Below are 24,008 nucleotides of genomic sequence, written 5' to 3'. Positions count from 1 at the left end.
CCGATGCTTTCGAATCACAGTACTGGTCCAAATGTGATGGAAACCAAACGACGTGTGGTAGGTGTCGGTGTTTCCTTGTGAGACGTGGAGTTCTTGATCTTGCAAGTCACACAAAGAGAACGAACACTCTGAGTGCTGTGAAAGTTTTCACAGACCTTATCTTCTCATGCCCACAACAGACAACGGAAGCCAAGTAATGCTTCGCAGGTCGGGGTTCGCATACTCGTCTCTCTGATTGGTTGAGGCTGTTCTTGAGTAGAATGAATGAAACCCGGCTTTGGAGCTTGCCACACCTGTTACGCTGTGTGGAGCTTTACTCTCTAACGTGGGAGGTAGAAAAGTCAACAAATATGGCGGCGCTGTTTAGGTGCGTGGTTCGGGGAAGAGCCGTACCCTTTACAAGGGGGTTTGCAGTTCTATCGCGACGAGTTATTGCTGAAGATTGTAAGAGTTTCATAATTTTTTTATTGACACGCAAACCACTCCTCGAACGTGAGACATCAGCTGTGCACGTGAAATATTTACCGGCATCCAACTTCACATGTTGTGATTGGAAATGTCTGAAGGTCATAATGCGAAAGGAGGGAAACAGTGTTAGTACTGCTGTATCTAAAATGAAGACAATATGTACAACATTCGCCTTGTTTGTTCATGTAACCGGGGGCAAGTGTCTTTGCACGACTGCACTGGTACAACTTAATGTTGGAGGATTAACTCAGAGTTACCTCCCTTTTACACACAACCTAAGCTATGATTACTCGCTGCCATTTAGAAATTGGTCAAATGTAACATATGTCATATTTTTGATTACACTTTCTTAGTAAAGTACAAATTCGACGCCCACAATCTCAGTGTCAGGCACTTAAAAGGCAGCACACAACTGCAGCTCTTCGTGGATCATTTTTATCATATTCCTACAGTAAAAATGAATCTATGTATTTTTCCAGTTATATATTGTCAGTTATTAAAACTGGATCAAAAGTCCAGTGATTTAAGTTTTGATGATTAACATATGATGTAGAGTTAGGATTCTGAAGTCTCTTCAGTGTATTGACCTCCCTGAGCGACTACTTGATTTACTCAACTGGAGATCAATTCTAATGCTAAACAATAATGAAACATGTACTGGCCCTGTCAGGTCATGGACCAAAACAACATCCAGCTTTGATTTTTACAGGAAACTGAGGGAGATGTGGCACAAACAGCACATCATGTCTCATGTGTCAGGCAGGGGGACAAAACTGTTAAGAGCTCATTGTCAGTGATATCCTTCTACTTTTTGTGACAAGATATTGTATTATACTTGTTAATGATGTACTATATTAAGGGGCCGTTCACAATTTATGGCTAGGGGGGTTGATAATATAGGTCATCACATCGTGTCAAGGGAAATACAGGGTTTTATCAGTCCTGAGTAAGGTTGTATTCCCCGAGGCTCAACACGATGTGATAACGCATTTATCTAGCTGAATGTTTTGACTAAATCAAAACAAAACAACATGCATCGAATCGACATGTGTTTATATATGTGAGATGCCACTGTTCACACGGGGCAAAACGTTTCATTGCTGCCATGTTGACACCAGCTGATCCGTTGACCTCAATGCACCGCATGGTACTAAAGGCAAGTCGATGCACGCTTTTCTCACTTCGCGTCATCACTGAGGCGTAGCAGCGTGATATGACTTTTGTAGCGGGATTACACGACTTTTATACTCCCTTTCGCGGATCGTGATGGATTTACATGGTATTTTGTCAGAGTCACGTGGACCAATCAAAACTTGACATTCTTACACGAGGCTAGATAATGATTTTTATAGAGTTGCATGTACAATGTGAATGACACCCACTAAAATTAATGTACAAAGTAAGTAAGTGACAAGCTCATCATGTACAAAATCAATGAACCACCTAACTACCCAGAACAACCCCCCTTAAAATCAACACCACCACCTCAAGCCATAAGTTATGAATGGTCCCAAATGATATGCTCCCAGGACATGAATAAGGGATCACATGATAGTACCTGTGTTCTTTTATTTATTTCCAAAATTTCACCTTCAGTGCAATACATATCTTGTTAAGAAACTTGGAAACGATTAAAGGAACACTCGTATTCATTTCCATATGTATATATAAACAGACCTACATAGTTATCAGTAAGAGTAGTGAATGGTTCATGTCAAACATATTGATATTATATTGAAAGAGTCCCTTACAAATACTGAACTGGTATATTGTTTATCTTTTGGAGTTTCTGTGGTTATTTACACGATATATTCAACTTCAGTGATGGAATACAGTTTAAATGTGACATCTTGCCATTGTCGTTTGTTTGTCTTTTCTTATTGTCCAGTTTTGTTCAAGGTTGATCATTTTGACATACTTTTTAACCATGAAGCAGGAACATTGCTCTTGAGCAGTGGTGCTTTATAAACAAATAGAGGAGGTTGCAGCTCAAGTGACTTGGGTTATCTAAAAATATTTGGTAATCAGAAATATTGTTGATGGGTAGAATTCTGAACAATTATCCATATGATAACTGTGTTATGTAAACTTCTGTGATAAGCATACTTTTAATTTACACCCACAGTTAGATTTGAAGTCAAGGTCTTCTTCCAAAGTATCTTTAGAATACTGTTGTTTTCATTATTTATTCCATTCATAAATGTGTTGTCATTCACCAGTGATGTAAATTATGCTGTTAAAAAAGAATTCTCAATATTTGGTCAGTTCCTTTTCTCAGTATCATCAATAAAGCCAGACCAATTTTATCTCTTGTTTTATGGATCTGTCAGTCATATTGTTTCAAGAAGAATAAGAAAATAAAAATTAATTTTCCCTGCTGAAAAAATAAAATCCTGATGTTTGTGTTGGCCAAAAATGTAAACATACAAGAAAATCCTTTTTAGGTTATATTTTGCAACATGTACACTTCATAAATTGCAAAAAGTAAAATACTTTTAGTACGTAGAAGTAATGTTCCTTTGACTTCATTACTTTTTTATTTTTTTTCCTTCCTGCCTTTAGGTTTTCTGAGGACAAGAGCCTGTAAAACAAGAAATATAATTAGGCTGGCCTAATAATAAAAATCTGTTCATGTTTTTAACCTCTATTATCTACATCAGTCGACACCCCTCCGAGCAACACTTTGTGTGTCAGGCAAGGGGCCATAACTCCTATTGTCTTACTGGCCATGATATTACAGTTCTGATTTTTATGTAAAATGATGCATGTGACAAATCTTAAAATAGATGTTAATGATTCTTTAGGATAATATAACATTAGGCTCTGAGTAGAACGCTGATACCACTTGCACTTGTTCAGAGACACAGAAAAGCCCAGAGTGACAGATTGTGGATAAATCAGTGGAGGTCATTAAGATTAAGAAGGAACATCGATATGATATTCAAACCCACATCTGGTTTTACTAAGGGGAAATCTCAGTTAAGGGCTTTCTGCTTAGAAAATACTCCAATTTCTTTGGAAAATCAGTCCAAACTTTGGTCATCGTGATCACTTTCTTCAAATTGTTTGATTGAACATGTTCGACGATCTTGTGTCTATTGTAGACTTCCATTTTGCAGTGCCTCAGATACAACATGTGCGATGCATGGGAGGCAATGTTCCCTCTCACTGGAAGACCGACAAACAATTAGTTGAAGAAAACAAAGTAACCATGGACTTTCACCCAGTGCCTGAAGGGTCATGGAAGGAAGGGTACAGTCGACGGAATGCAAAGTGGAACATTATGCTGGGGGTCAGTGCCGCAGTTCTAGGCATTTCGTATTTTGCGGTAAGTTTCATTTTGGACCAAAAAATCATTTAGGGATTGATGTGGTATTATTTCCCATTGAGTGAGGCTTGAATGAAAAATGTATGACTCAGTGGAGTAAATTTTAGACCTTTCCATAATTTGATGGTTAGATGTATGGATGATGGGTGGAGGGATGGATGGATGGGTAGTATGTGGGCTGCTAGATGCACAGTCAATCAGGGAAATACCAACCCTTTTCAGCACACATACTCCTTCCCCCTACCCTTTAGTAAAAGACACATGAACACAATCTGCCCCACGCTGAAGACCTGGGTTTGGTTATCGATGTAAGCACAGTGAGCTTGTCTTAATATTCTAAATGAAAGCATAACATAACACTGTAAAGAACATGCTTGCTGCAAGGAGAACCACATGAGACATGGGGACTCAAAGTCACTGACCTCGTAAAGCATGTCACAGTGTCCCAACTACATAGATGATCATTGTACCCATGTTGGGAATCAAACACTGGTCTACAGTGGGACAAGTTATCACTTTAACCATTATCCTATCTCTTTGCACCAATGACATCATGAAACATGCTATTGATAATTGTTGGATGATGACATCAGTGTTGTGTTTGTTGCAGCTGTGGAAGTCAGGTGCTGTGTATCTTCATGACACGCCTCCGTTGCCTAAGGGGAAGGTTTCAGCTGATACAGCGGGAGTTACAGCATCAGATGCATCAGCAACCCAGGCAGAAAAATCACCTGACACAGGTTCATTGTTTCAAAATATTTGTGACACGTTTCAAAAACCATCTTCTAGTAAATGTCCTGTAGAAGTTTGTAAAATTAACATGAACGGCTCTATCCATTAGTTTGTTCTTGAGAGCTCAAATTACTATTCAAAAAAAGAAAGAAATGTTTCTCATCATTTTGAACCTTGATGGTAACTTGTTTCTACTTTTGGAAATGTTTAGGAGCTGGACGTCAGATTAGCTTTTGAAATGGCTCCACTTCATCCTACGGACAGATTTACCTCCCTTGATGTTAAACTGTCAGGTGTATCTGAATTTTAAAAATTGTTTTACTTTAGATTGGATTCAAGCCCATAAGCCAAGAAGTATTTAGAAACAAAAATAGAAAGAATCCTGTTTACTTTTCCAATTTTCCAATTTTGAATTATTGGCAAATAATTTTGCATGTAGCCTAATGCTTGAATGACTTATGGAAACTCTAATTAAATGTGATTTGAATACCTCCAGAAGCAGCACCTGGAATTGATTGGAGCACAGTCCCCGACATCCCCAGCCATGCCCAGTACCTCCTTATAGGGGCAGGGACTGCATCCTTCGGTGCCTTCAGAGCTATCAAGTCTAGGGACCCCAAGGCCCAGGTTCATTGTTTTACTGTTACAATTTCTAATGGTATAAATCGTCCCAATCTGTGAAGATCCATGTTAAAACTGGTCCCAATAACTCATGGTAGTTGTCAAGGGGTTGTCAGACCCACTCACTTGGTTGACTGTAGTCATCACATTCCTACTGTATAGATCGAAGCACATACTGTTGATAAATGGATTATTTACAGACTGCCTCCATGTAGCTGGAATATTTCTGACTACAATGACCATATATACAGCTCTGTACCTCTACTTTGCTAGTTGCTCAAAGAAACAACTTATCGTCTTTACATTGGTCAGTGTTTCAGTTTGCACGTTTTCGTCATTATCAGCTCCCTGGGGAGTGTACCTCACAAACTGCCACTTTAGAAAACCTGTTTCAGTCAGACTGACTGTAACAACAGTATCTCAAGCTCACTGTAACATGTCAACACAATCTCATTCTGATAGTATCGACAGCAAAATTATCTCAATCTTGCTGTAACATGCTATCACCATCTCAGATTCCTCTGTAACCATGACAACATTGTGCTGCAGGTACTCCTGGTCGGGGAGGAGAAGCGCATCCCCTACATGCGCCCACCTCTGTCCAAGGAGATGTGGTTCAGTGAGGACAAGGAAGGTGTGAAGAAGCTGAAGTTCAAGCAGTGGAATGGGAAGGAGAGAAGGTGACACTCATGTGGGGGATGCCCTCGTAATAACAATCCACAATGCCCTATCACCCGGCACTTGTCCAGCTTTACAAATTTATGATCTTACAGACTGTCAGTAGTAATATCCAGGCTATGAAACTCCCAAAATTTTCAGCCAGACTACAGGGCTGATTAGATGTAAAAGTTGCCAGCCTTAACCCAAACTTACCTGCCTACAAAATATCTTCCTTTATATGTTTAAATGTTAACATGACTGTCGGGCTGGTCAATTTGAGTACTTATGAAAAATAGCCTGTCCCGAATTGTCAGGGAGACAGGTATTTCAAAGTAGTATCAACCTGTTCTGTTAATCCACCAAATTTGAAGCTTGTCCTTCTCTGACTCTCTTGGTACTGTTGATTGTATTCAGTTCTAGTTTGTAGTAATTTTGAAACCCTGAGAACTGGTTGAGAATTGTGTCTCTCAAATGTTATCGTTAGTAAGGACAGCCATCCTGAGGCTTACAATCGAAACACTACATGTTGAGACATCTAATATCTACAATATCCCAACACAGGTTTTGGTTATTGCTTGGAGCATCAGTCAAAAACATGTTTTCTGCTCCAGCCTCTTCTTTGAACCGGAGAGCTTCTATGTGGAACCAAAGAAACTGTCATACCAAGAAAATGGCGGTGTTGCAATTCTACAAGGGAGAAAGGTAATATAGTATTTTGCAAGTCCTGCTGTTGGTTGCCATTAGTGTTTCCCCTAGGGTTCACAAAGGGCAGGGTAAATTCATGGGAAAGGGCACTTCATAACTTCAAAGGGGCATTTTGGTGAGGATTATTTAAAAAACAACAAAATGTACAAGAAGTCTAATTGTCTTATAATTTCAATTCTAAAGTTCGGTTTCTTCTCAGTTTGTATTTTAAGATTAGAATTTGAAAAAAGCATTTCAAATCTGGAAAATACACACTCGTCATAGTAAACGACTGCGACTGAGGCGAAAAAGGGCAGGGTGCAAAATAAAAAGGGCAGGGTGCAAAAGTCAAGGGGCAGGGCGCTGCGCCCTCCTAAATGTGCCTTGGGGAACACTAGCCATAGTGACATGGTTTCCGTGGTGTGACGTCACACAGACATTGTTGTGATGGTCACATTGCAAAAGTGGACACAGATTTCAGTATGTATGACATATCCAGATCACCTGCTCAATGGCGCTTTGTTTATCCCGCGATCATTGGATGTCACTCTCAAACAGCACAGATATCAATCTCAACTCACTGGGGATTGTACGACTCTTGCAGCCACTAGGCGTACCAAGTTGACATGGCTGTCCCATCCTTATGAGGTACCCATTCACATCTGGGTGGACAGGACACATAGTCACAGCATTTTGTCCAAACTTACTTTACGTTGCTGTACCCACAACAGGGTTGTGTTGTCATTCTTGCTGAATTCATGGATGAATAAAAGAGACTAGGCATGTCGTAAGAGGCGACTAACGAGATCAGGTAGTAAGGCTCGCTGACTTGGTTGACAATTGTCATGGGCTCCCAGCTACGCAGATCGATGCTCCTGCTGTTTATCACTGGATTGTCTGGTCCAGACTCAATTATTTACATACTGCCACCATATAGCTGGAATATTGCTGAGTGCGATGCAGAGCTAAACTCACTCACTCACCCACTCATTGATGAATGTCAAGTACATTGAACACTGCTCTTAACATCAATCACTGGATTGTCTGTCCCAACTCAATTATTCACCGGCAGTCACAATATTGCTGACCATGATGTTAAACAACTAGAAATATACACAACCTCATGCTGTTCATTTAGTTTGTTTTGCCATTGAGTAAAGACAAAAAGAAAGAAAAAACTCTTCACTAAATTCTTATCCATTTTTGCTTTCAGGTGACAAAGCTTGATGCGTCCCAGAAGAAAGTATGGTTGGACAATGGGTCAGAAATCACGTTTGATAAGTGCCTTATTGCAACAGGTAAGGTATTTGTACACCTCCAGTGGGTTGAGACTCATAGCTGCAGAGCTTATGATCTGATCATACGTAAGCCATTTAGTTAACTGAGTAATGTATGCAAGGTATTATAGACCTATTGGGTTTTAAGTGATTCCTACGCGTTTCATTTAGTATGAAATTTGTAATTAGTTGAGGAAATGTGATTTTTCTTGAGTAGATCACACAAGTACGCACCTTACCTGGAGCTCTGTATATACCTCATCCTGGCAGAGATGCCTGCATGAGAGCGCAATATGGAAATGTGTGTTACATCAGTCACCCTTGTTCTCCGTTCCAGGTGGCAAACCCCGCAATTTGCCAGTGTTGGAGAGAGCTGGAGAGAAAGTCAAACAGAGGATAAACTTGTTCCGTTCGGTAAGCTGGATAAATGATATAACCTCACTATGTATTACTTACAGTGTAGAAGGACGATGTTAAAATATATTATGATGATTGTACATTAGCACCTGAGCAGTTGTCAGTGCTGGTGTGTCAGTTGAAGTCATACAATGTCACCATGCTTCATTATTCTGACACATGATATGATGTCATTTGTAATAGCATCATATGCACAAATACTGTCCACTGTTGGTGACATTACAAATTAATTACATTGTGCCATCTTAGCAGTTGGCAACCTTCAGAGAGGTTTCTCTATAGTGTTGACATTTCTCTCTGTCTCATACTAACACAGCTCACACAACACAACACACACACAAACCAGAAGTGGCAATGAATACAAGATATATTTAGTATTTTCACATTCTTTTTCATGGAGATTGTCCTTGGGGTACATATATGCATTTTCTGCTGCCGGAAAATGTCACATGATAGTTGTATCAATGTTTTAATAAAATATCGTACAATACACAAAAAATCTCTTTTGTTCATTATACGGCCCCTCACCACGTGGAGTCACCCCTCTGCCACGCATGCGCAGGCAACCAGGTAAGCATCCAAGTCTGTATCATCATTCCTTCTGCTGTCACTGCTGTATGGATGTGCTGGAAAAAAAGACAAGATAAAGTTACACTCTTCTACATGCATGCTGTGAACATATCTGAGTCTTGCTCTACTGTATGTATGGTATATTCGTTCGTTAATAGAGAAAACGCAACGTTCATTTCCACCAAGAGTTAACTTGTTTGTCTGTGGCTTTGTATTAGCCCTGGCTTTCCCGTGAGTTAAGCACGTGTTGCTTTCCCATAGCGGTTAGCTGGCGCCCCGCATGTTGAAATATTGTACCAACTAGTTCATGTTGCGGGTATCCACGTACTTTTCAATGTTTTGTATGTGTTAGTCAATTATGTGCTGCTGTATTCACCATCAGCTTATGCTTGGCATATTGGCTTTCAGGCTTTTGTGCTACTTGTGGGACAAACATCCCTCCCCAAGATAAGCATGACAAATGCCTATGCTGTCTGGAGAAGGCGGGCTATGAGCCCGAGTTTCTCCCCCCTGGCCCGTAAACAGAGGGCCCAGATTTCCTCTTCTATAAAGAGTTATGGGAGGCGGGAGGGTTGCTGACGGAGATTCCCCTGTCTAAGACTAAGAGGGCTAAGCAGGATAAAACTAAAGACCCTAAGTCCAAATCTAGCAAACCTAAGTCTGTCCCTACGCTGCAGTCCTCTTCATCTACATCTGGTTTTTTTATGTCACTTACCACCCAGTTATTTCAGCAGCACATGTTGGAGGTCTCCGGCAGGAGTTCCTCACTCACTTTGGGTAGGGGATGGAGAGTTAAGGGGGCGGGCTCTGCTCGCTCGGCTACCTCGGAGAGGGAGGGTTCGCTTCCAGTCCCTCTCTCGGTCTTGGCGCAGGGTTCGTTGAGGATTCCTTGAGTTCTGGTCTCTGCGCCACTGATGACTTTCTCCTTCTTCTCGGGTCCAGGGTTCGGATGGTACAGGTTTGGTGACTGGAGTGGAAGGTGCCTTGGGCTCTTCCTTCCAGTCTGTGGTTCGATCGTCCTCAGAGTCCGGATGTGGGTCCTCTTTTTGAGAGGATTAAGCCTCAGCCTTGGGTTCGGAGATCGGGAAGGTTGAGGACGTCGGACTATGGACGTCTTTGAGGAGCCCGACGGAGCTTTCTCGGCCTTGATGGAGGTGCGTCATGGTATTGCACAGGCTATTCCCCAGGCCGCAGTTCCAACTAGCCACCCTGACTTGGTTCAGTTCTGCCTGCCAGGTGAGGCGTTTGATCCTAGGCAACCCTTGCAGACGCAGCTCCGCATTCTCCCTTCCTTGTTGCGGGATGTGATGGATACCCTCCTCGCTGGGACACGCCTTTGCTTTGATTTACCAGATCTTGTGCGGCTCTATCAGCTGGGGAATGATTCTCTACTCAGTACCGGTTGTGGATGAGTGTGTGTTCTCTTCGGTCGCCATCAGGGGAGGCTCGGCTTCCTCAGGTGCCTCTCCTCATTACAGAGGTCAGCCCTGGAGGTGGGAGAGAACTCTGGGGACGTTTCCCCGAATGTAGTTCTCTTACGTCATCTGTCCGAAGTGCAGGCCCACCTGATGTGTGACTCGTTGAGATCGATGGTGTCTACGGTGATGTGCACAGTGATGAAGATGCGCAAGCTGTGGCTGTCGACTTCTCGTTACTCGGCAGCGACACAGCATACCTTGCCGGCCTTTCTGTTTCGGCTGGGAACGACGTTTCCGGGAGCACAGCGACGTCTTTTAAAGAAGCCTTGCTGGAGCAGGTCGCTGGACAGGAGTAGGAAGAGGTGTCGCTCCGCCATGGGCAAGGAGAAGGAGCGGACATCCTTGTCTAGCTCTCAGCAGCCTTTTCGCTGGGGTGCTGGGGATCTGCCCCACCCCCTGCTAATCTCGCCAACAGGGGCAGTCTCAGTCACCTCCAGTGCTATACGGGACTACTTATGCCCTCTTGCCTCATGTCCCAGCGGATGGTCGTCTCTCCCTCTTCCTACTGGAATGGGAGATGGCAACGTGAAATCCTCACGTCTTGTTCGCAGGTATTCTGCGGGATGAGGTTCAGGCTTTGCTGGCAGTTGCAGACACAATTCTGACTTCGAGGAGGGATTCGACAAACGTTCAATATGAGGATAGGTGGTCCCGCTATGCATGCTGGTGTTCAGATTGGGGATTGCAGATCACTACCAGCTTGATACGCACTCACATGAGAGAGCACGTTTTGGCTGTACTGTTCTCTCCAGTGGACAGTGTCCTGCCACCCTGACCGAATGAGTCTTGGTTGATTGTCAGTTGACAGTGCTAATTACTGCGTATAAGTGCATATCTCCACTGTTGACGTATCCCACGACTAGGATTTGTTGTCAGTCTTTGGTTGGGTTTTGCCACCTTACGGTACTCTCTATAGAAATCACAATGTGGGCAGGGTTATGTTTGCACTTTTACAGTGCTCCTACATCATTCTTAGCTCTCAGGTCGGTATCGGTGCGGTTGCTCCCTGTCTGTTCTCTCCCATAACGCCTCTCATGGAAGCTCATCGGGAGTACACAGGTGAGAGTTTTTGTGTGAGTTAATTTTCATAATTACTATTGCTATAATTACGTACTGTACCAGAATTCCCTCCTCTCTAGCCTCCGGTCTTTGGGAGTCTGAGTTTATGCATATATGTACCCCAAGGACAATCTCTATGAAAAAGAATTAGACAAACCTGTTGAGGTTTCCAATTCTTTGAAGAGAATCGTCCTTGAGGTAGGGCCACCCTGCAATTCCGTTCACTAATTTATTCAGCAGAAGGAATGGTGATACTGGCTTGGGTGCTTACCTGGTTGCCTGTGCTTGCGCGGCAGAGGAGTGACTCCACGTGGTGAGGGGCCATATAATGAACAAAAAAGACTTTTTGTTTATTGTACAGTATTTTATTAAAACATTGAAACAACTATCACGTGACATTTTCCGGCAGCAGAAAATGCATATATGTACCCCAAGGACGATTCTCTTCAAATAATTAGAAACCTCTACAGGTTTGTTAATTTTTCACCTGAAATTACGACAAGTCTGATTATCTGATATTTGTGCATGTGATGCTATTACAAAGACCACAATGTCTGTAATTCAATGGTCAAACCTTCATTAATAACACTTTCATCTGTCAAGATACCCAAGATCTTTGGTCCTTAATTCGATAATTTGAACATTGACGTAACTATAAGCAGTTTCGGTAAATAGTACACTAATATTGATTGGTCAGGAATCCCAGTGAAAATGCCCCTTTCGGTGTCCAATCAGGAAAAAGAAGGTGTCTTAAGCACAAACTTTGTAACTATATCTGAAACATATTCATTACAACTACTTTTCTGATTAATTTACGTACTACTACAGGCCCCCCTAAGTAATTGAAGGAATTACAGCAAATTTGAAGGAATTGCATCTCAAATGTAAACAAACGCAGCCCACTCGCGAAACAATTGCAGCGATATCGGTAGTTTAGCGGTAATAACAGAAATACATCGGCCCTATCGGAAGCAATGTCGGTAATACTGGAAACACGATCGGCCATCTTCGGAGATTTTTCGGTCGCGAGCGGAAGCTCACGTAGCAAAACATGGCGTCGTTGGAAGAAGCAACCGTCTCGGTGGGATTTGTTTTTAGTTCCTACTATTACGTTTTTATACTTATCCATCTTTGACCACCCGTGTTAAATGCGTTTAGGTATGAGGTGTTGTCGGGGCAATAGCTTATGTTTTTAGGAAAAGATTGTCACTGCAGAAGAGTGTCACAAGTCATGCCCCTGGAGATTGTTTACATCTGAACATTGAAGTCATGCCGATGATTACGAACATCATGAACGTGCGCCATGAACATGTTTATGAGCCATAATTTGTCTTGCTATGAAGTGCAATTGACAAATTTAAACACATTTTTAACAAAACTGATGTTATATCTGGCGCACGTTTGTAATCATCGGCACGACTTCGATGTTCAGATGTAAACAAACTGCAGGGGCATGACTTGTGACACTCTCCTAGACTGACTATCTTTTCCTAAAAACATAAGCTATTGCCCCGACAACACCTCATACCTAAACGCATTCAACACGGGTGGTCAAAGATGGATAAGTATAAAATTGTAATAGTAGGAACTAAAAAAAAAATCCCACCGAGACGGGTGCTTCTTCCAACGACGCCATGTTTTGCTGCATGAGTTTCCGCTCGCGACCGAAAAATCTCCGAAGATGGCCGATCGCGTTTCCAGTATTACCGACATTGCTTCCGATAGGGCCGATGTATTTCTGTTATTACCGCTAAATTACCGATATCGCTGCAATTGTTTCGCGAGTGGGCTGCGTTTGTTTACATTTGAGATGCAATTCCTTCAAATTTGCTGTAATTCCTTCAATTACTTAGGGGGGCCTGTACTACGCTTTTAATGATATACCTAATAGCTATAATATTACGGTGTAAAACATGCTACTCTCAGTTTCTGAAAAATTTTTTTCAAGCCAAGTTAATATTTGGAGCTGAAAAGGAATGGTACCTCTGACAAATTATCACAATGCGTAAGAGTGGAAATTAATTAATGTGAACTGCTGCATGAAACTTCAGAAACTAAGAATAGATGGCAGAGGTTCCAAGAGATTCAGCTTGTTCCTGGAAATGTGATGTCCACTCAACCTGACATTTCTATTTATAGATCAGTGACTTCCAGCATCTTGATGAGGCTACAAAAAATGCCAAGTCTGTAGCTGTAATTGGAGGAGGTTTCCTCGGCAGTGAGCTGGCTTGTGCTCTTGGTAAACGAGGTGAGTGGACCACTGAATGTGTGTGGCAATGAAATGGCTTGTGCCCTGGGTAAATGAGGTGGGTGGACCATTGCACACAGTCAGTCACCAGAGGGCCGGTGGGGTAGCTTAGTAGTTAAAGACCTGGGTTCAATTCCCCAAATGAGCATACAGTGTAAAGCTAAAAGCAGCATGAAACTAAGCTCTGTCAGGCAAAGAGACTTTTCCAGTTTGATCAAATATATGTATATTTTTTTGTTCTTGCCTACAGAAATGAACATTGGCCTATTTACACAAGCAGACTGTATGTCCAGTATTTTAACTATTGTTGGCTCATCATTTTTAATCCGTCAAATTAAAAAATATATACTGAACTAAAAAATGAAGGTAAATGATAGATGACCAAGTTTATTCCCTGTTGCTTTTGCTATCATTATAGTATGTAAAATGCTCAATGATTAAAACTTATGGCTTTTCCAGCCTACCCCCATGGCTATTTGGACTAGGTACACTTCAGTGTATTGATAATCAAACAAATGGGCCCCAGAGTGAAGTTACTCATGCATAAAGACTGCTGTCAGTACTCCGTACTAATTTGTGAGTAAACTTTTCAGGACATGTCCTAGTCCAAAAGTTAATCAATGAAAATATTCTTGTTTTCAGGCAAGAAAAATGGAATGAAAGTGTATCAAGTGTTTCCTGAAGCAGGTGAGTGAAAACATCTGTATTGATTTTGATGAAGTAAAATAGAAGTCAGTTTATAAGCTACTTACTTGGCCATCAAATGTTGACATTACATGGTTACCTGTTATAGTTGAAACTAGTCGCCTCTTGTTTATACGGGCTATATATAAGGACCACTCATTCTACTCAGAATTCCATGGATATGCTTGATGTAGTCCGTAAAGTGGATTGAATGGTCAGACTCTATGATGTGACAGACTGTATGTCACCTTACCATGATGTTGATGCTTTTTGCTCATGCTCTCAGTCACTGGTTTTAGTCAATAATTTACATAAAGTAGGTAAACCTGAGTTGTTCGAAGCTAGTGTTGCTGCTGTTCATGTCTTGTTTTGTCTGCTCTAGGTAACATGGGCCGAGTTCTGCCAGAGTATCTTAGCAACTGGACCACCAAGAAGGTCCAAGCAGGTATGATGACATGTTTAAAGATTGTGGATGATTTTCTGCACACACGTCCTGTTTTTTAGACACCTTACATGGTAAATTCACTCTTGATCATGTTTTCTCTGTATCGTGGTTGATGAAGGATCAGGAATTAGCCCTGAAAATATCTTCACAAACAGTGGAGGCATTGTTATCCATAACAACATCATTTTGTCCCAAATTCTCAGCTTCCACCAAATACTTGACTATTTTCTAGTAATGCAGTGAAACCAAGGTCCTTGAAGCCAAGGTGTTTTAGTCTAGAAGTAATGATTCATGTGAAGCAATTTTATTGCAACAGAGTTATCCTTGGGACCTCTAAGGATCCAGGACTAAGCAGTAGATTTTGAACCAAAATCTAAGTAAACTATTCCAGTCTTAGTTTATTATTTAATTATGGGAAAACGTGTGACCGTTGCTTCTTTTAAATCCTGTTTTACTGACTATCTCTTTTTGAAGTGCAACCTGTGAAGGTCCTTGGGTAGAATAGGTCTTCAGCGACCCAGGCTCGCCATAAATGGTGACTATGCTTGTTGCATATGGCAGCTAATGGGATCGGTTGGTCAGGCTCCCTGACTTGGTTGAAACATGTCATCGGTTCCCTATTGCGCAAATTGATGCTCATGCTGATAATCACTGGATTGTCTGGTCCAGACTCGATCATTTGCAAACCGCAGCCAGATAGATGGAATATTGCAATGTGGCATAAAACTATCTCACTCACTGACTCTCTAACTCACTCACTGACTCATTCACTATGAAGTGTCTAGTATTGGAATTTCTCAGTCAAAGCATCAAGGGAAAATAAAAAAAGACCAAAAAAAAAAAGACTACTCTATGGTAGGCTGATGTTCTCTCTGGATCTCAGGACAGATATGGTAAAATATTGGGTGTTGGGGGTAGGGGTAATGGTTTGGTGGGGTGGGTATACTATATGGAGAGTCATTATTTATAACAGAGTCTGTCGTACAGACCCTGAAGTATATATATCCAAGAAAGCCCACGCAAGTCTAGAAAATGTGGCAAGTCTAGATTTCTTTAGCTTCTGAAAATGAAGAAAGTCTCAGGGCTCCATTTCATTATATTATTTTTTTTCACTATGAACGTTTTTTCAGTAAAATATGTTCATTTCAGAGACTAGCTGTTAGTCTATTTATAACAATATATTGTATCAGTGATGATAAAAGCATAGCAATATATCTTCACTCAAATGTCTTTTTCAACGCATGATTACTTGGTAAGAATTTTCAGAAAGTAACATTTACTTGCCGAAATTTGTCTTTATGCTGCAGAGGGTGTGAATGTCATCTCCAACAAGATTGTAAATTCTGCTGAATTTGTCAATAACGTGGTAGTCCTGGGTCTGAATGATGGAAGCACAGTGAGTACAAGATATATTTATTTATTGTTTTCAAAAAGTTCAAATTTCTATGCCAAAATATTCGCATTAATTAGTATAGATATTTTATATTGTTCTTCACTTGAAGCAGTCTCATTTCCAACAGAGAGGGTAGTGGGGTAGCCTAGTGGTTCAAGCATTTGCTCATCCTGCCGGTTCAGCGGTTCCGTTCCCCACATGGGTACAGTGTGTGAAGCCCATTTTTGGTGTCCTTGATGTGACATTACTGGAATATTTCTAAAAGTGTCGTAAAACTAAACTCACTCATTCCCAGCAGAGAGCTTAACACACAGAAAAAGGTAGACACTAAATATGCTTTAGGCACTCAATGTCATGTCCTGGCCAGCCCAGTAGTCTAAGGTATTACAATGCATGACTCCATACTGTTGGTCTTCAGTAACACTGCTTGTCTAAGGACCTGTGAAGGTCCTGGGGTAGAATAGTCCTTCAGCAACCCATGCTTGCCATAAAAGGCGACTATGTTTGTCGTAAGAGGTGACTAACAGGATTGAGTGGTCAGGCTCGCTGACTTCGTTGACACATGTCATCGGTACCCAACTGCGTAGATTGATGCTAATGTTTTTGATCACTGGAATGTCTGGTCCGATTATTCACAGACTGCCGCTATATAGCTGGAATATTGCTGAGTGCGGCGTAAAACTAAACTCACTCCTTTTCCAAGAGGCATGTAATAGGATTGAATGGTCAGGCTGACACATGTCATGATATCTCTGTTGGTGATCAATGCTCATGCTGTTGATCACTGATCCTTTGGTCCAGACTCCATTATTTACAAACTGCCATCATATAGCTGGAATATTGGTGTTGGTGATCAATGCTCATGCTGTTGATCACTGATCCTTTGGTCCAGACTCCATTATTTACAAACTGCCATCATATAGCTGGAATATTGGTGTTGGTGATCAATGCTCATGCTGTTGATCACTGATCCTTTGGTCCAGACTCCATTATTTACAAACTGCCATCATATAGCTGGAATATTGGTGTTGGTGATCAATGCTCATGCTTTTGATCACTGATCCTTTGGTCCAGACTCCAATATGTACAAACTGCCATCATATAGCTGGAATCTTGGTGTTGGTGATCAATGCTCATGCTGTTGATCACTGATCCTTTGGTCCAGACTCCATTATTTACAAACTGCCATCATATAGCTGGAATATTGGTGTTGGTGATCAATGCTCATGCTGTTGATCACTGATCCTTTGGTCCAGACTCCATTATGTACAAACTGCCATCATATAGCTGGAATATTCCAGAGTGTGGCATTATGCAACAAGCAAACAAACGCATCAGTTTGGTGTTTGATATGACAGAAATATTGTTGAAACTCACTGTTTCAGGTAAGTGCAGAACAGGTTGTGGTAGCAGTAGGCCTGGAACCTAATGTGGAACTTGCTAAGACGTCCGGCCTGGAGCTGGATGACTCTCATGGCGGCTTCCGTGTCAATGCTGAACTTGAAGCTCGATCAAACGTGTGGGTGGTGAGTAGACATCCTGTCCCTGCTTTTTCTCCATGACCGGTATCATGCAAAACCATGAGATGTTATTAAAGCTTTGGCAGTTGTGATTAAACCAGGGGCAGATGTGATTAAAGCTGGGGCAGATGTGATTAATGCTTGGGTAGAATAAGTGATCACCTGTAGGTGTCTTAGTTTTTTTCCATTCTCTTGTGCAGATTAAGCTTAACCTCTTTGTTCATAGCATGAGTGATGGGATAATACACGTGGGGTATTTACAGCATATGAATGTACTTATGGTTTTGACGTGTTAAACTGTAGAATTTATCGATAAGTAATTCAAGAGTTTGATACTGAAAAGGTCAGAGGATGTACAAAGGTCACCCATTTTTACAACTGAACACTAGTTACATTGCATTAGTTGTGATGATTTAAAGCTTTTCATTCACCTGTACAGCATTCTTTCTAATATTGAAACATTATTTCTGGCAGTATTGATGCTGGGGCTAATTGTGGCTCTCATCTGTCTAGTCCATTGGGTTGCTTCAAAGACTGTGGTTTAAGTGTCCATGGTACTAGGAACCATTTCCCATGTGACTTTTGTAGGCTGGTGATGCTTCCTGTTTCTATGACATCCGGCTGGGACGACGCCGTGTCGAGCATCATGATCACGCAGTTGTCAGCGGAAGACTGGCTGGAGAGAATATGACAGGGGCAGCCAAACCTTACTGGCATCAATCCATGTTCTGGTCAGTGTTTGTTGGTTACTTACAAATACCTAAATAAGACACATGGTCCTGAAATCTCTGTAGCCAACAGGATCTGAAATCTAATGCTTTCTCATCAATCACAGAAAAAGTTGTTTCAGAAACGATCTTGTAATCTTATTCTATTTTCACTCGTCACATCGAGGGGTGACAAACGTTTGGTGGAACAGTGCCGGCTGTGTGCTTACCAGTAGGGGTCTGTGCTGAGTTTCACCTGAAGTGTGTGCTGGTGCTGTTCCAGCTGTTTGTCACTGCTCAGTGTGACCAGACAATCCAGTGATGGAAATTGGGAGCAGTGCTACCTCAGCAGGTTGTTGCAGTGACACCCAAGACAGTATCATGACATCTTGAGCAATGATACATGCCATGAACGTACAGGCACTCAGTCAAATCAATCAGACAGACTAGCAGGCCTGTCAAGCCATCTCTACAGGCCAGCATATGTTACAGAGGACCTGTCCTAACCAGAAATCGCCTCTGTAAATAAGATGAGAAGTTGGAGCTTCATGTAGTCCAGCTGGCAGACTTGTTTGAAACTTGAGTGGTCGAAGGTTACAAGGCATGGATCCTGTACAAGGTTCCATTCCACGATACTGATTTGGTGGTATTGTGATAATAGTGAGTGCCAGACGATCTTCTGTGTACTTGGTGAGAAGCCCATTTCTGGTGTTCCAGAGAATCAGAAAACCCAACTCACAGGACAGTGAGCCGTTGAGAGGGGTTCATGAGTTGCCTCCATTGACAGCTGCCAAAGAACTGGCTTTGTCTGAATGAGCTTTCAAGTTCTGGGAACATTTTTGATTAAGAATGGAAGTACTCAAACATGCTTTTTTCATTGCTTTTGTTGTATATTTTAACAATTACTAAGAACAGATATACAACTCTGAAACCATAACCTCAGACAAAAGTATCAATGGGTTCAAAGCTGTTGCTGAGATATCAATGCACAATAAGAATGATAAAGTGTAAATAATGTGTAAATACTCGAAGACTAAAGTAATCAGGAGCATTCTGTATCCTTTACCTGACTGTCTCATGTATGAACATAAACTTCAGGTCTGACCTTGGTCCGGAGGTCGGGTATGAAGCTATTGGAATTGTGGACTCCAGTCTGCCAACTGTGGGAGTGTTTGCCAAGGCCACTGCACTGGACACACCCAAAGCTGCTGTAGAGGAGAGCGGGGAAGGGGTTCGATCAGAGGCGGAACAGGTTTGTTTGTTTGTTTCTTGTGTGTTTGTTTCTTGTTTTACAGGTCAAGGCCCATTTCTAGTGTCCCCCGGTTTGATACTGCTGGGATATTGTGACAAGTGGTGAGAAACTAAACTCAGACAGTGAGTCAGTCGTGTTTAGTTATGGGTGTCCTCAAGTTACGTGAAGTGATGTTAAGTTATGGTGTCCTTAAGTTATGTGACTCGTGAAGGTGCCGGGGTAGAAGAGGCCTTCAGCAACCCATGCTTGATATAAAGGCTGACTATGCTTGTCGTAAGAGGCGATTAAAAGGATCAGGCGGTCAGACTCGCTGACTTGATTGACACATGTCATTGGTTCCCATTTACGCAGATCGATGCCATGCTGTTTGTCACTGGATTGTCTGGTCCAGACTTGATTATTTACAGACTGCCGCCATATAGCTGGAATATTGCTGAGTGCGGCGTAAAACTAAAGTCACTCACTCGCTCACTCAAGTAAAGTTAAGGATGTCCTCAAATTAATTTAAGTTATGAGTGTTCTCATCTTCTGTTAAGCTATGGGACCCGTGAAGGTCCCGGGGTAAATAGGCCTTCAGCAACCCATGCTTGCCATAAAAGGTGACTATGCTTGTCGTAAGAGGTGACTAACGGGATCGGGTGGTCAGACAAGCTGACTTGGTTGACACATGTCATCGGTTCCCCACTGCGCAGATCGATGCTCATGTTGTTGATCACTGGATTGTCTGGTCCAGACTCGATTATTTACAGACCATCGCCATATAGCTGGAATATTGCTAAGTGCGATGTAAAACTAAACTCACTCACTCACACTGTTAAGCTATGGGTGTTCTCCAGTTATGTTAAGTTATGGTGTCCTCAAGATAAGTTATGGGTGTTCTCGAGTTATGTTAGGTTATAGATGTTCTCAAGTTATGTGAAGTCATGGGTGTTCTCAAGTTGCATTAGATTATGGTTGGGGTCAAGTTACGTTAACTTGCATTAGACCTACATTGCCAAACGTTGACCTTTCTGACCCAACACTGCCGCTGTTATAGGTCACTGGCTCCCTCCCTCTGCAAGGAGTCTGCGTTCTGCTGTTTATTTTGTTGACAGTTACATAGACAGATTCTTTCATACAAATGCATAAAAGCGGTGATTTACAATGTGATAAAGTTGTCTGACAAAACATCCACTTGCAAAGTTTGAGATCAGTTGGATCATTGGATGAAGAGTTATTTACAGAAAAACGGGTCCACATGCATTCATGTCAAACTATAGTTCTGTTGATTGATAGGTGTCTGATCAGTTCTGATCAGTTATTCATGCCATCATGTTATATAAGCTGATAGGTGTCCTGAATTACATGTAGGTATTTTCATGCTATGTCCCACAAGTGTTCTGAAATACACTTAGACGTTTTTCTGTCTGTATTATGGAGACATTTCTTCTTACAGGCGGCCCAGCCATCCTCAGTGCCTTCACCACAACCAAAGGCCCCAGAAGAAGGCGAGGACTTTGGCAAAGGCATTGTGTTCTACCTGAAGGATAAAATCATTGTTGGCATTGTGTTGTGGAATGTTTTCAACAAGATGCCTATTGCCAGAAAGGTGAGCTTTCCTTTTCTCAAGCTTTGAGGAAGAACAGGTTACAAAAAACTGTTTTAGAGCCAATTTACTGATTATTGGATGATTGAACAAGATGAGATTTTCAATGATCTGCGGAAATATGACGACTCCGTTTCATTAATAGTAACTTTTCGTACATGCAATAAATAACAATGAACGCATAAAGCATATAGTCCCTCTCGCCTCTGACTGACATTCAATTGTTATGTTTAACATTGCCATCCCTGGTTGTAGCATAGGTCCAGTGTTCATATCTTCATGATGTGTATAGTTCTACATGCTTTCAAGAACATTTTTTCTCTGTTAATTACGCAGTAAGCCACAATTGATATCACTTTACAGTCTCGTGTGGATGAAGGGCAGTTGTTTCTATATTAGAGATCTTTCATTAATGAATTATTGAAGTGATAATATTATGTTTTCGAACGGTGAACTGCACTCATTAAATCTGATACATATATACAATACAGAAGTACTCACCAGTATGGCCATGATGCAAACAGACCTATGTATTTGATGGAGCTGTGACGATGTATCGTAGTATCGATAATCGTGTTACTTTATCTGACGATAAATATATCAATGTTTTTTTTCCGTATCGTTGACCTTAAAATTGTTAATTTTTGTCAGAAATTGACAGTTATGTCAAAATTTGCACTGTTACTTCATATCAAAATATATGTATTTAAAGGAAATGACTAAAGATAGCATATCATGATGTGAATTGAATCGTATCGTTCCAAGATATCGCGATATATATTGTGTTGGGAGTCTTCTGTATCGTACCACCTCTAAGTATATGTTACTTGGCCTCAGTTCAGATAATGTAATTGTGAAAGTGTCAGTACATACTGTAATTTGCAGTTGTTTAAAACTATGTACTTTAATGTGTGCTTGCATTACCTTCTCTTTGGTCATTATCAAACAATCACAGTTATATGCCTTGATGAAAGTTCATGCTGAAGTTGATTCACAGAAACATAATTCAGAACTTTTTCGGACTTCGGAATTTTTATTCCAAGGGCAAACACTGTCTCGATATATTATGCCTGGTTAATTTATGAGAGCAATTATAAAAACAGTGTTGTTCAGGATTGACAGTGTGTTTTCTTCAGCCTGTTGAGGTATGAATGGAAATATGCTACTTGTAAATTGTATGAATTGAAGAGGCCAAATTGTTTATATTCAATGGAAAGTAAATAGTAACACAAATGACTAGTTCTACTAATCAGAATGCAGGACTTACAGTGAACACAACAGAAAATGAATTTTTTCTCTCTTTATTTTAGGTTCTCCGAGATGGAGCGGAAAATGAAGACCTTTATGAAGTGGCCAAATTGTTCAACATTCATGAAACATCTTCATGATAGTGAATTTATTCAGAGTGACTGATTGAAAATGATTGTTTACTTCAAATGTGTGATTTATCTGAAAGTGTGCTTTCAGAGATGAGATTTTTCTTATGTATGAAATACGTTTTCCTCTTTTCTCCGTTACACGTCTGCTACACAATGTCTGATCATGGCTACAAGAGTTGTATAGTAGAGGATATGTTTCTATCGTGCTTACACTTTTAGCTGTGTCTACTTTAATGTCATCTTGCAGTGTCTTGCATTGTCAGGTCACAATGACCAGTCTTCGATTATTTCAGCAAATTGGAACACAGACAATCACTTTTATGGTTATTTTACGAACCCACTTGTTTTTCTGTCACAAAAACCAACTAGAAAAATAAGTCATGTTGGCACATTTCAGATGCTTTGGACTATATCAGATTATCCCAGATCATCCAGCTTACATGTTTGCATGTTACTCCTTTGTTGATTAATAATAAGACTGTTACATTGTTTATGTTTGCAAACTGAGACCTACAGCTACAATGGAAGTTGTCAAAAGCAGCATCTATCCAATCTGGCAAGTTGTCAATACCAGCATAAATTCTTGGTCCCGTACATGGCTTGTATATTCATCATCAGCTCTACAATCCCGCCCATTGTCTGAACCAGATTATCTCTTCAGTTCTAATGAGTTCCGGTTTAGACAGCCTCCACTGTATATGGAATGTACAAGCATGTAATCCTAGGGATAAAGTATCTGCTTAACTCTATAGGCAGCCCACCTACTGGACAAAGAGTCTACTGAAACTGTCTTAGTCAAGTTGAATGAGCGTCTGCCTGGATCACCTCAACAGTTTTCTTGATTGAACATTGTCTGCCCTGACTGCCTCCCTTGTCAGCAAGAGTTAAACATCTGTCCGGAAAACTCCAAGGTCTTTTAGACTACATGTCTATCCAGCGAATAGAGTGTTTGGCTCGACCACCTCCGTACACTATATATTGCTGTCTGGGCAGTTCATCAAAATACAAGATCAAATACTCAAGGACGTATTTTGTAACAGCCATATACATGTGCACCTGACTTTATTGTCATAGCAACAGGCATATCACAGATTCTGATCGAGTTACATGTCTTCAATATACTGCTGCCTTGACTTACTCTGAATTAAGGGTCTGTTTAAGGCTTTATCTGATAGGATGACAAGTGCAGACATTTGACAGTAATAGACAGATTATCTTTGAACCATATCTGATCAAATCACATCATCAGAGATCTCCAGAAGTTAAACTCAGGTAATTCTGTAATATTGTTACACCTGTGTTATCTTTGAATAAGGCTGTTATCTATGATAACCTAGATTTATTATATCAGATGGTTTCCTCTTGGTCACACATTGATCAGGTGAACTTGTACACATAAATTCTTACATGAGACACTGAAAGAAAGATTTGTATAGTGCTAGAATCATGCATTAACATGATGGATGCAGATAACTTGAATAAATTATTTTTGAAAACATCA

The 24,008-nt window shown here is 41.0% G+C and overlaps 1 protein-coding gene across 2 annotated transcripts; it reads left to right on the top strand.

Moving 5' to 3' along the window:
• The first annotated feature begins 201 nt into the window (after positions 1–201).
• On the top strand, positions 202–24,008 carry LOC137273949 (apoptosis-inducing factor 1, mitochondrial-like). Of its 2 annotated transcripts, none has more exons than XM_067806871.1 (17): positions 202–444; positions 3,588–3,796; positions 4,407–4,536; positions 5,025–5,155; positions 5,699–5,829; positions 6,421–6,511; positions 7,707–7,791; positions 8,108–8,184; positions 13,434–13,542; positions 14,185–14,229; positions 14,609–14,671; positions 15,979–16,067; positions 17,450–17,581; positions 18,173–18,315; positions 19,390–19,543; positions 20,979–21,131; positions 22,439–24,008. In XM_067806871.1, exons 1-17 carry the CDS (start codon positions 261–263, stop codon positions 22,514–22,516), a joined length of 2,004 nt encoding a protein of 667 aa, XP_067662972.1. In that variant the 5' UTR covers positions 202–260; the 3' UTR covers positions 22,517–24,008. The 2 variants fall into 2 exon arrangements, with proteins under 2 accessions (XP_067662972.1, XP_067662971.1); XM_067806870.1 differs by having other exon boundaries at positions 17,450–17,590.

This window comes from Haliotis asinina, chromosome 2, assembly GCF_037392515.1.
Source record: "Haliotis asinina isolate JCU_RB_2024 chromosome 2, JCU_Hal_asi_v2, whole genome shotgun sequence".
NCBI lineage: Eukaryota > Metazoa > Mollusca > Gastropoda > Lepetellida > Haliotidae > Haliotis > Haliotis asinina.
Note: the sequence above shows the minus strand (reverse complement) of the source record. Positions and strands in the feature narration are given on the sequence as shown.

What these genes read in the sequence shown, in the direction of transcription:
- LOC137273949 (XM_067806870.1), top strand. Translation starts at nt 261, where the DNA reads ATGAATGAAACCCGGCTTTGGAGCTTGCCACACCTGTTACGCTGTGTG. An exon ending in GGATAAACTTGTTCCGTTCG is followed by an intron (nt 8,185 to 13,433) that starts GTAAGCTGGATA and finishes TTCTATTTATAG; the next exon opens with ATCAGTGACTTCCAGCATCT. An exon ending in TTCGATCAGAGGCGGAACAG is followed by an intron (nt 19,544 to 20,978) that starts GTTTGTTTGTTT and finishes TTCTTCTTACAG; the next exon opens with GCGGCCCAGCCATCCTCAGT.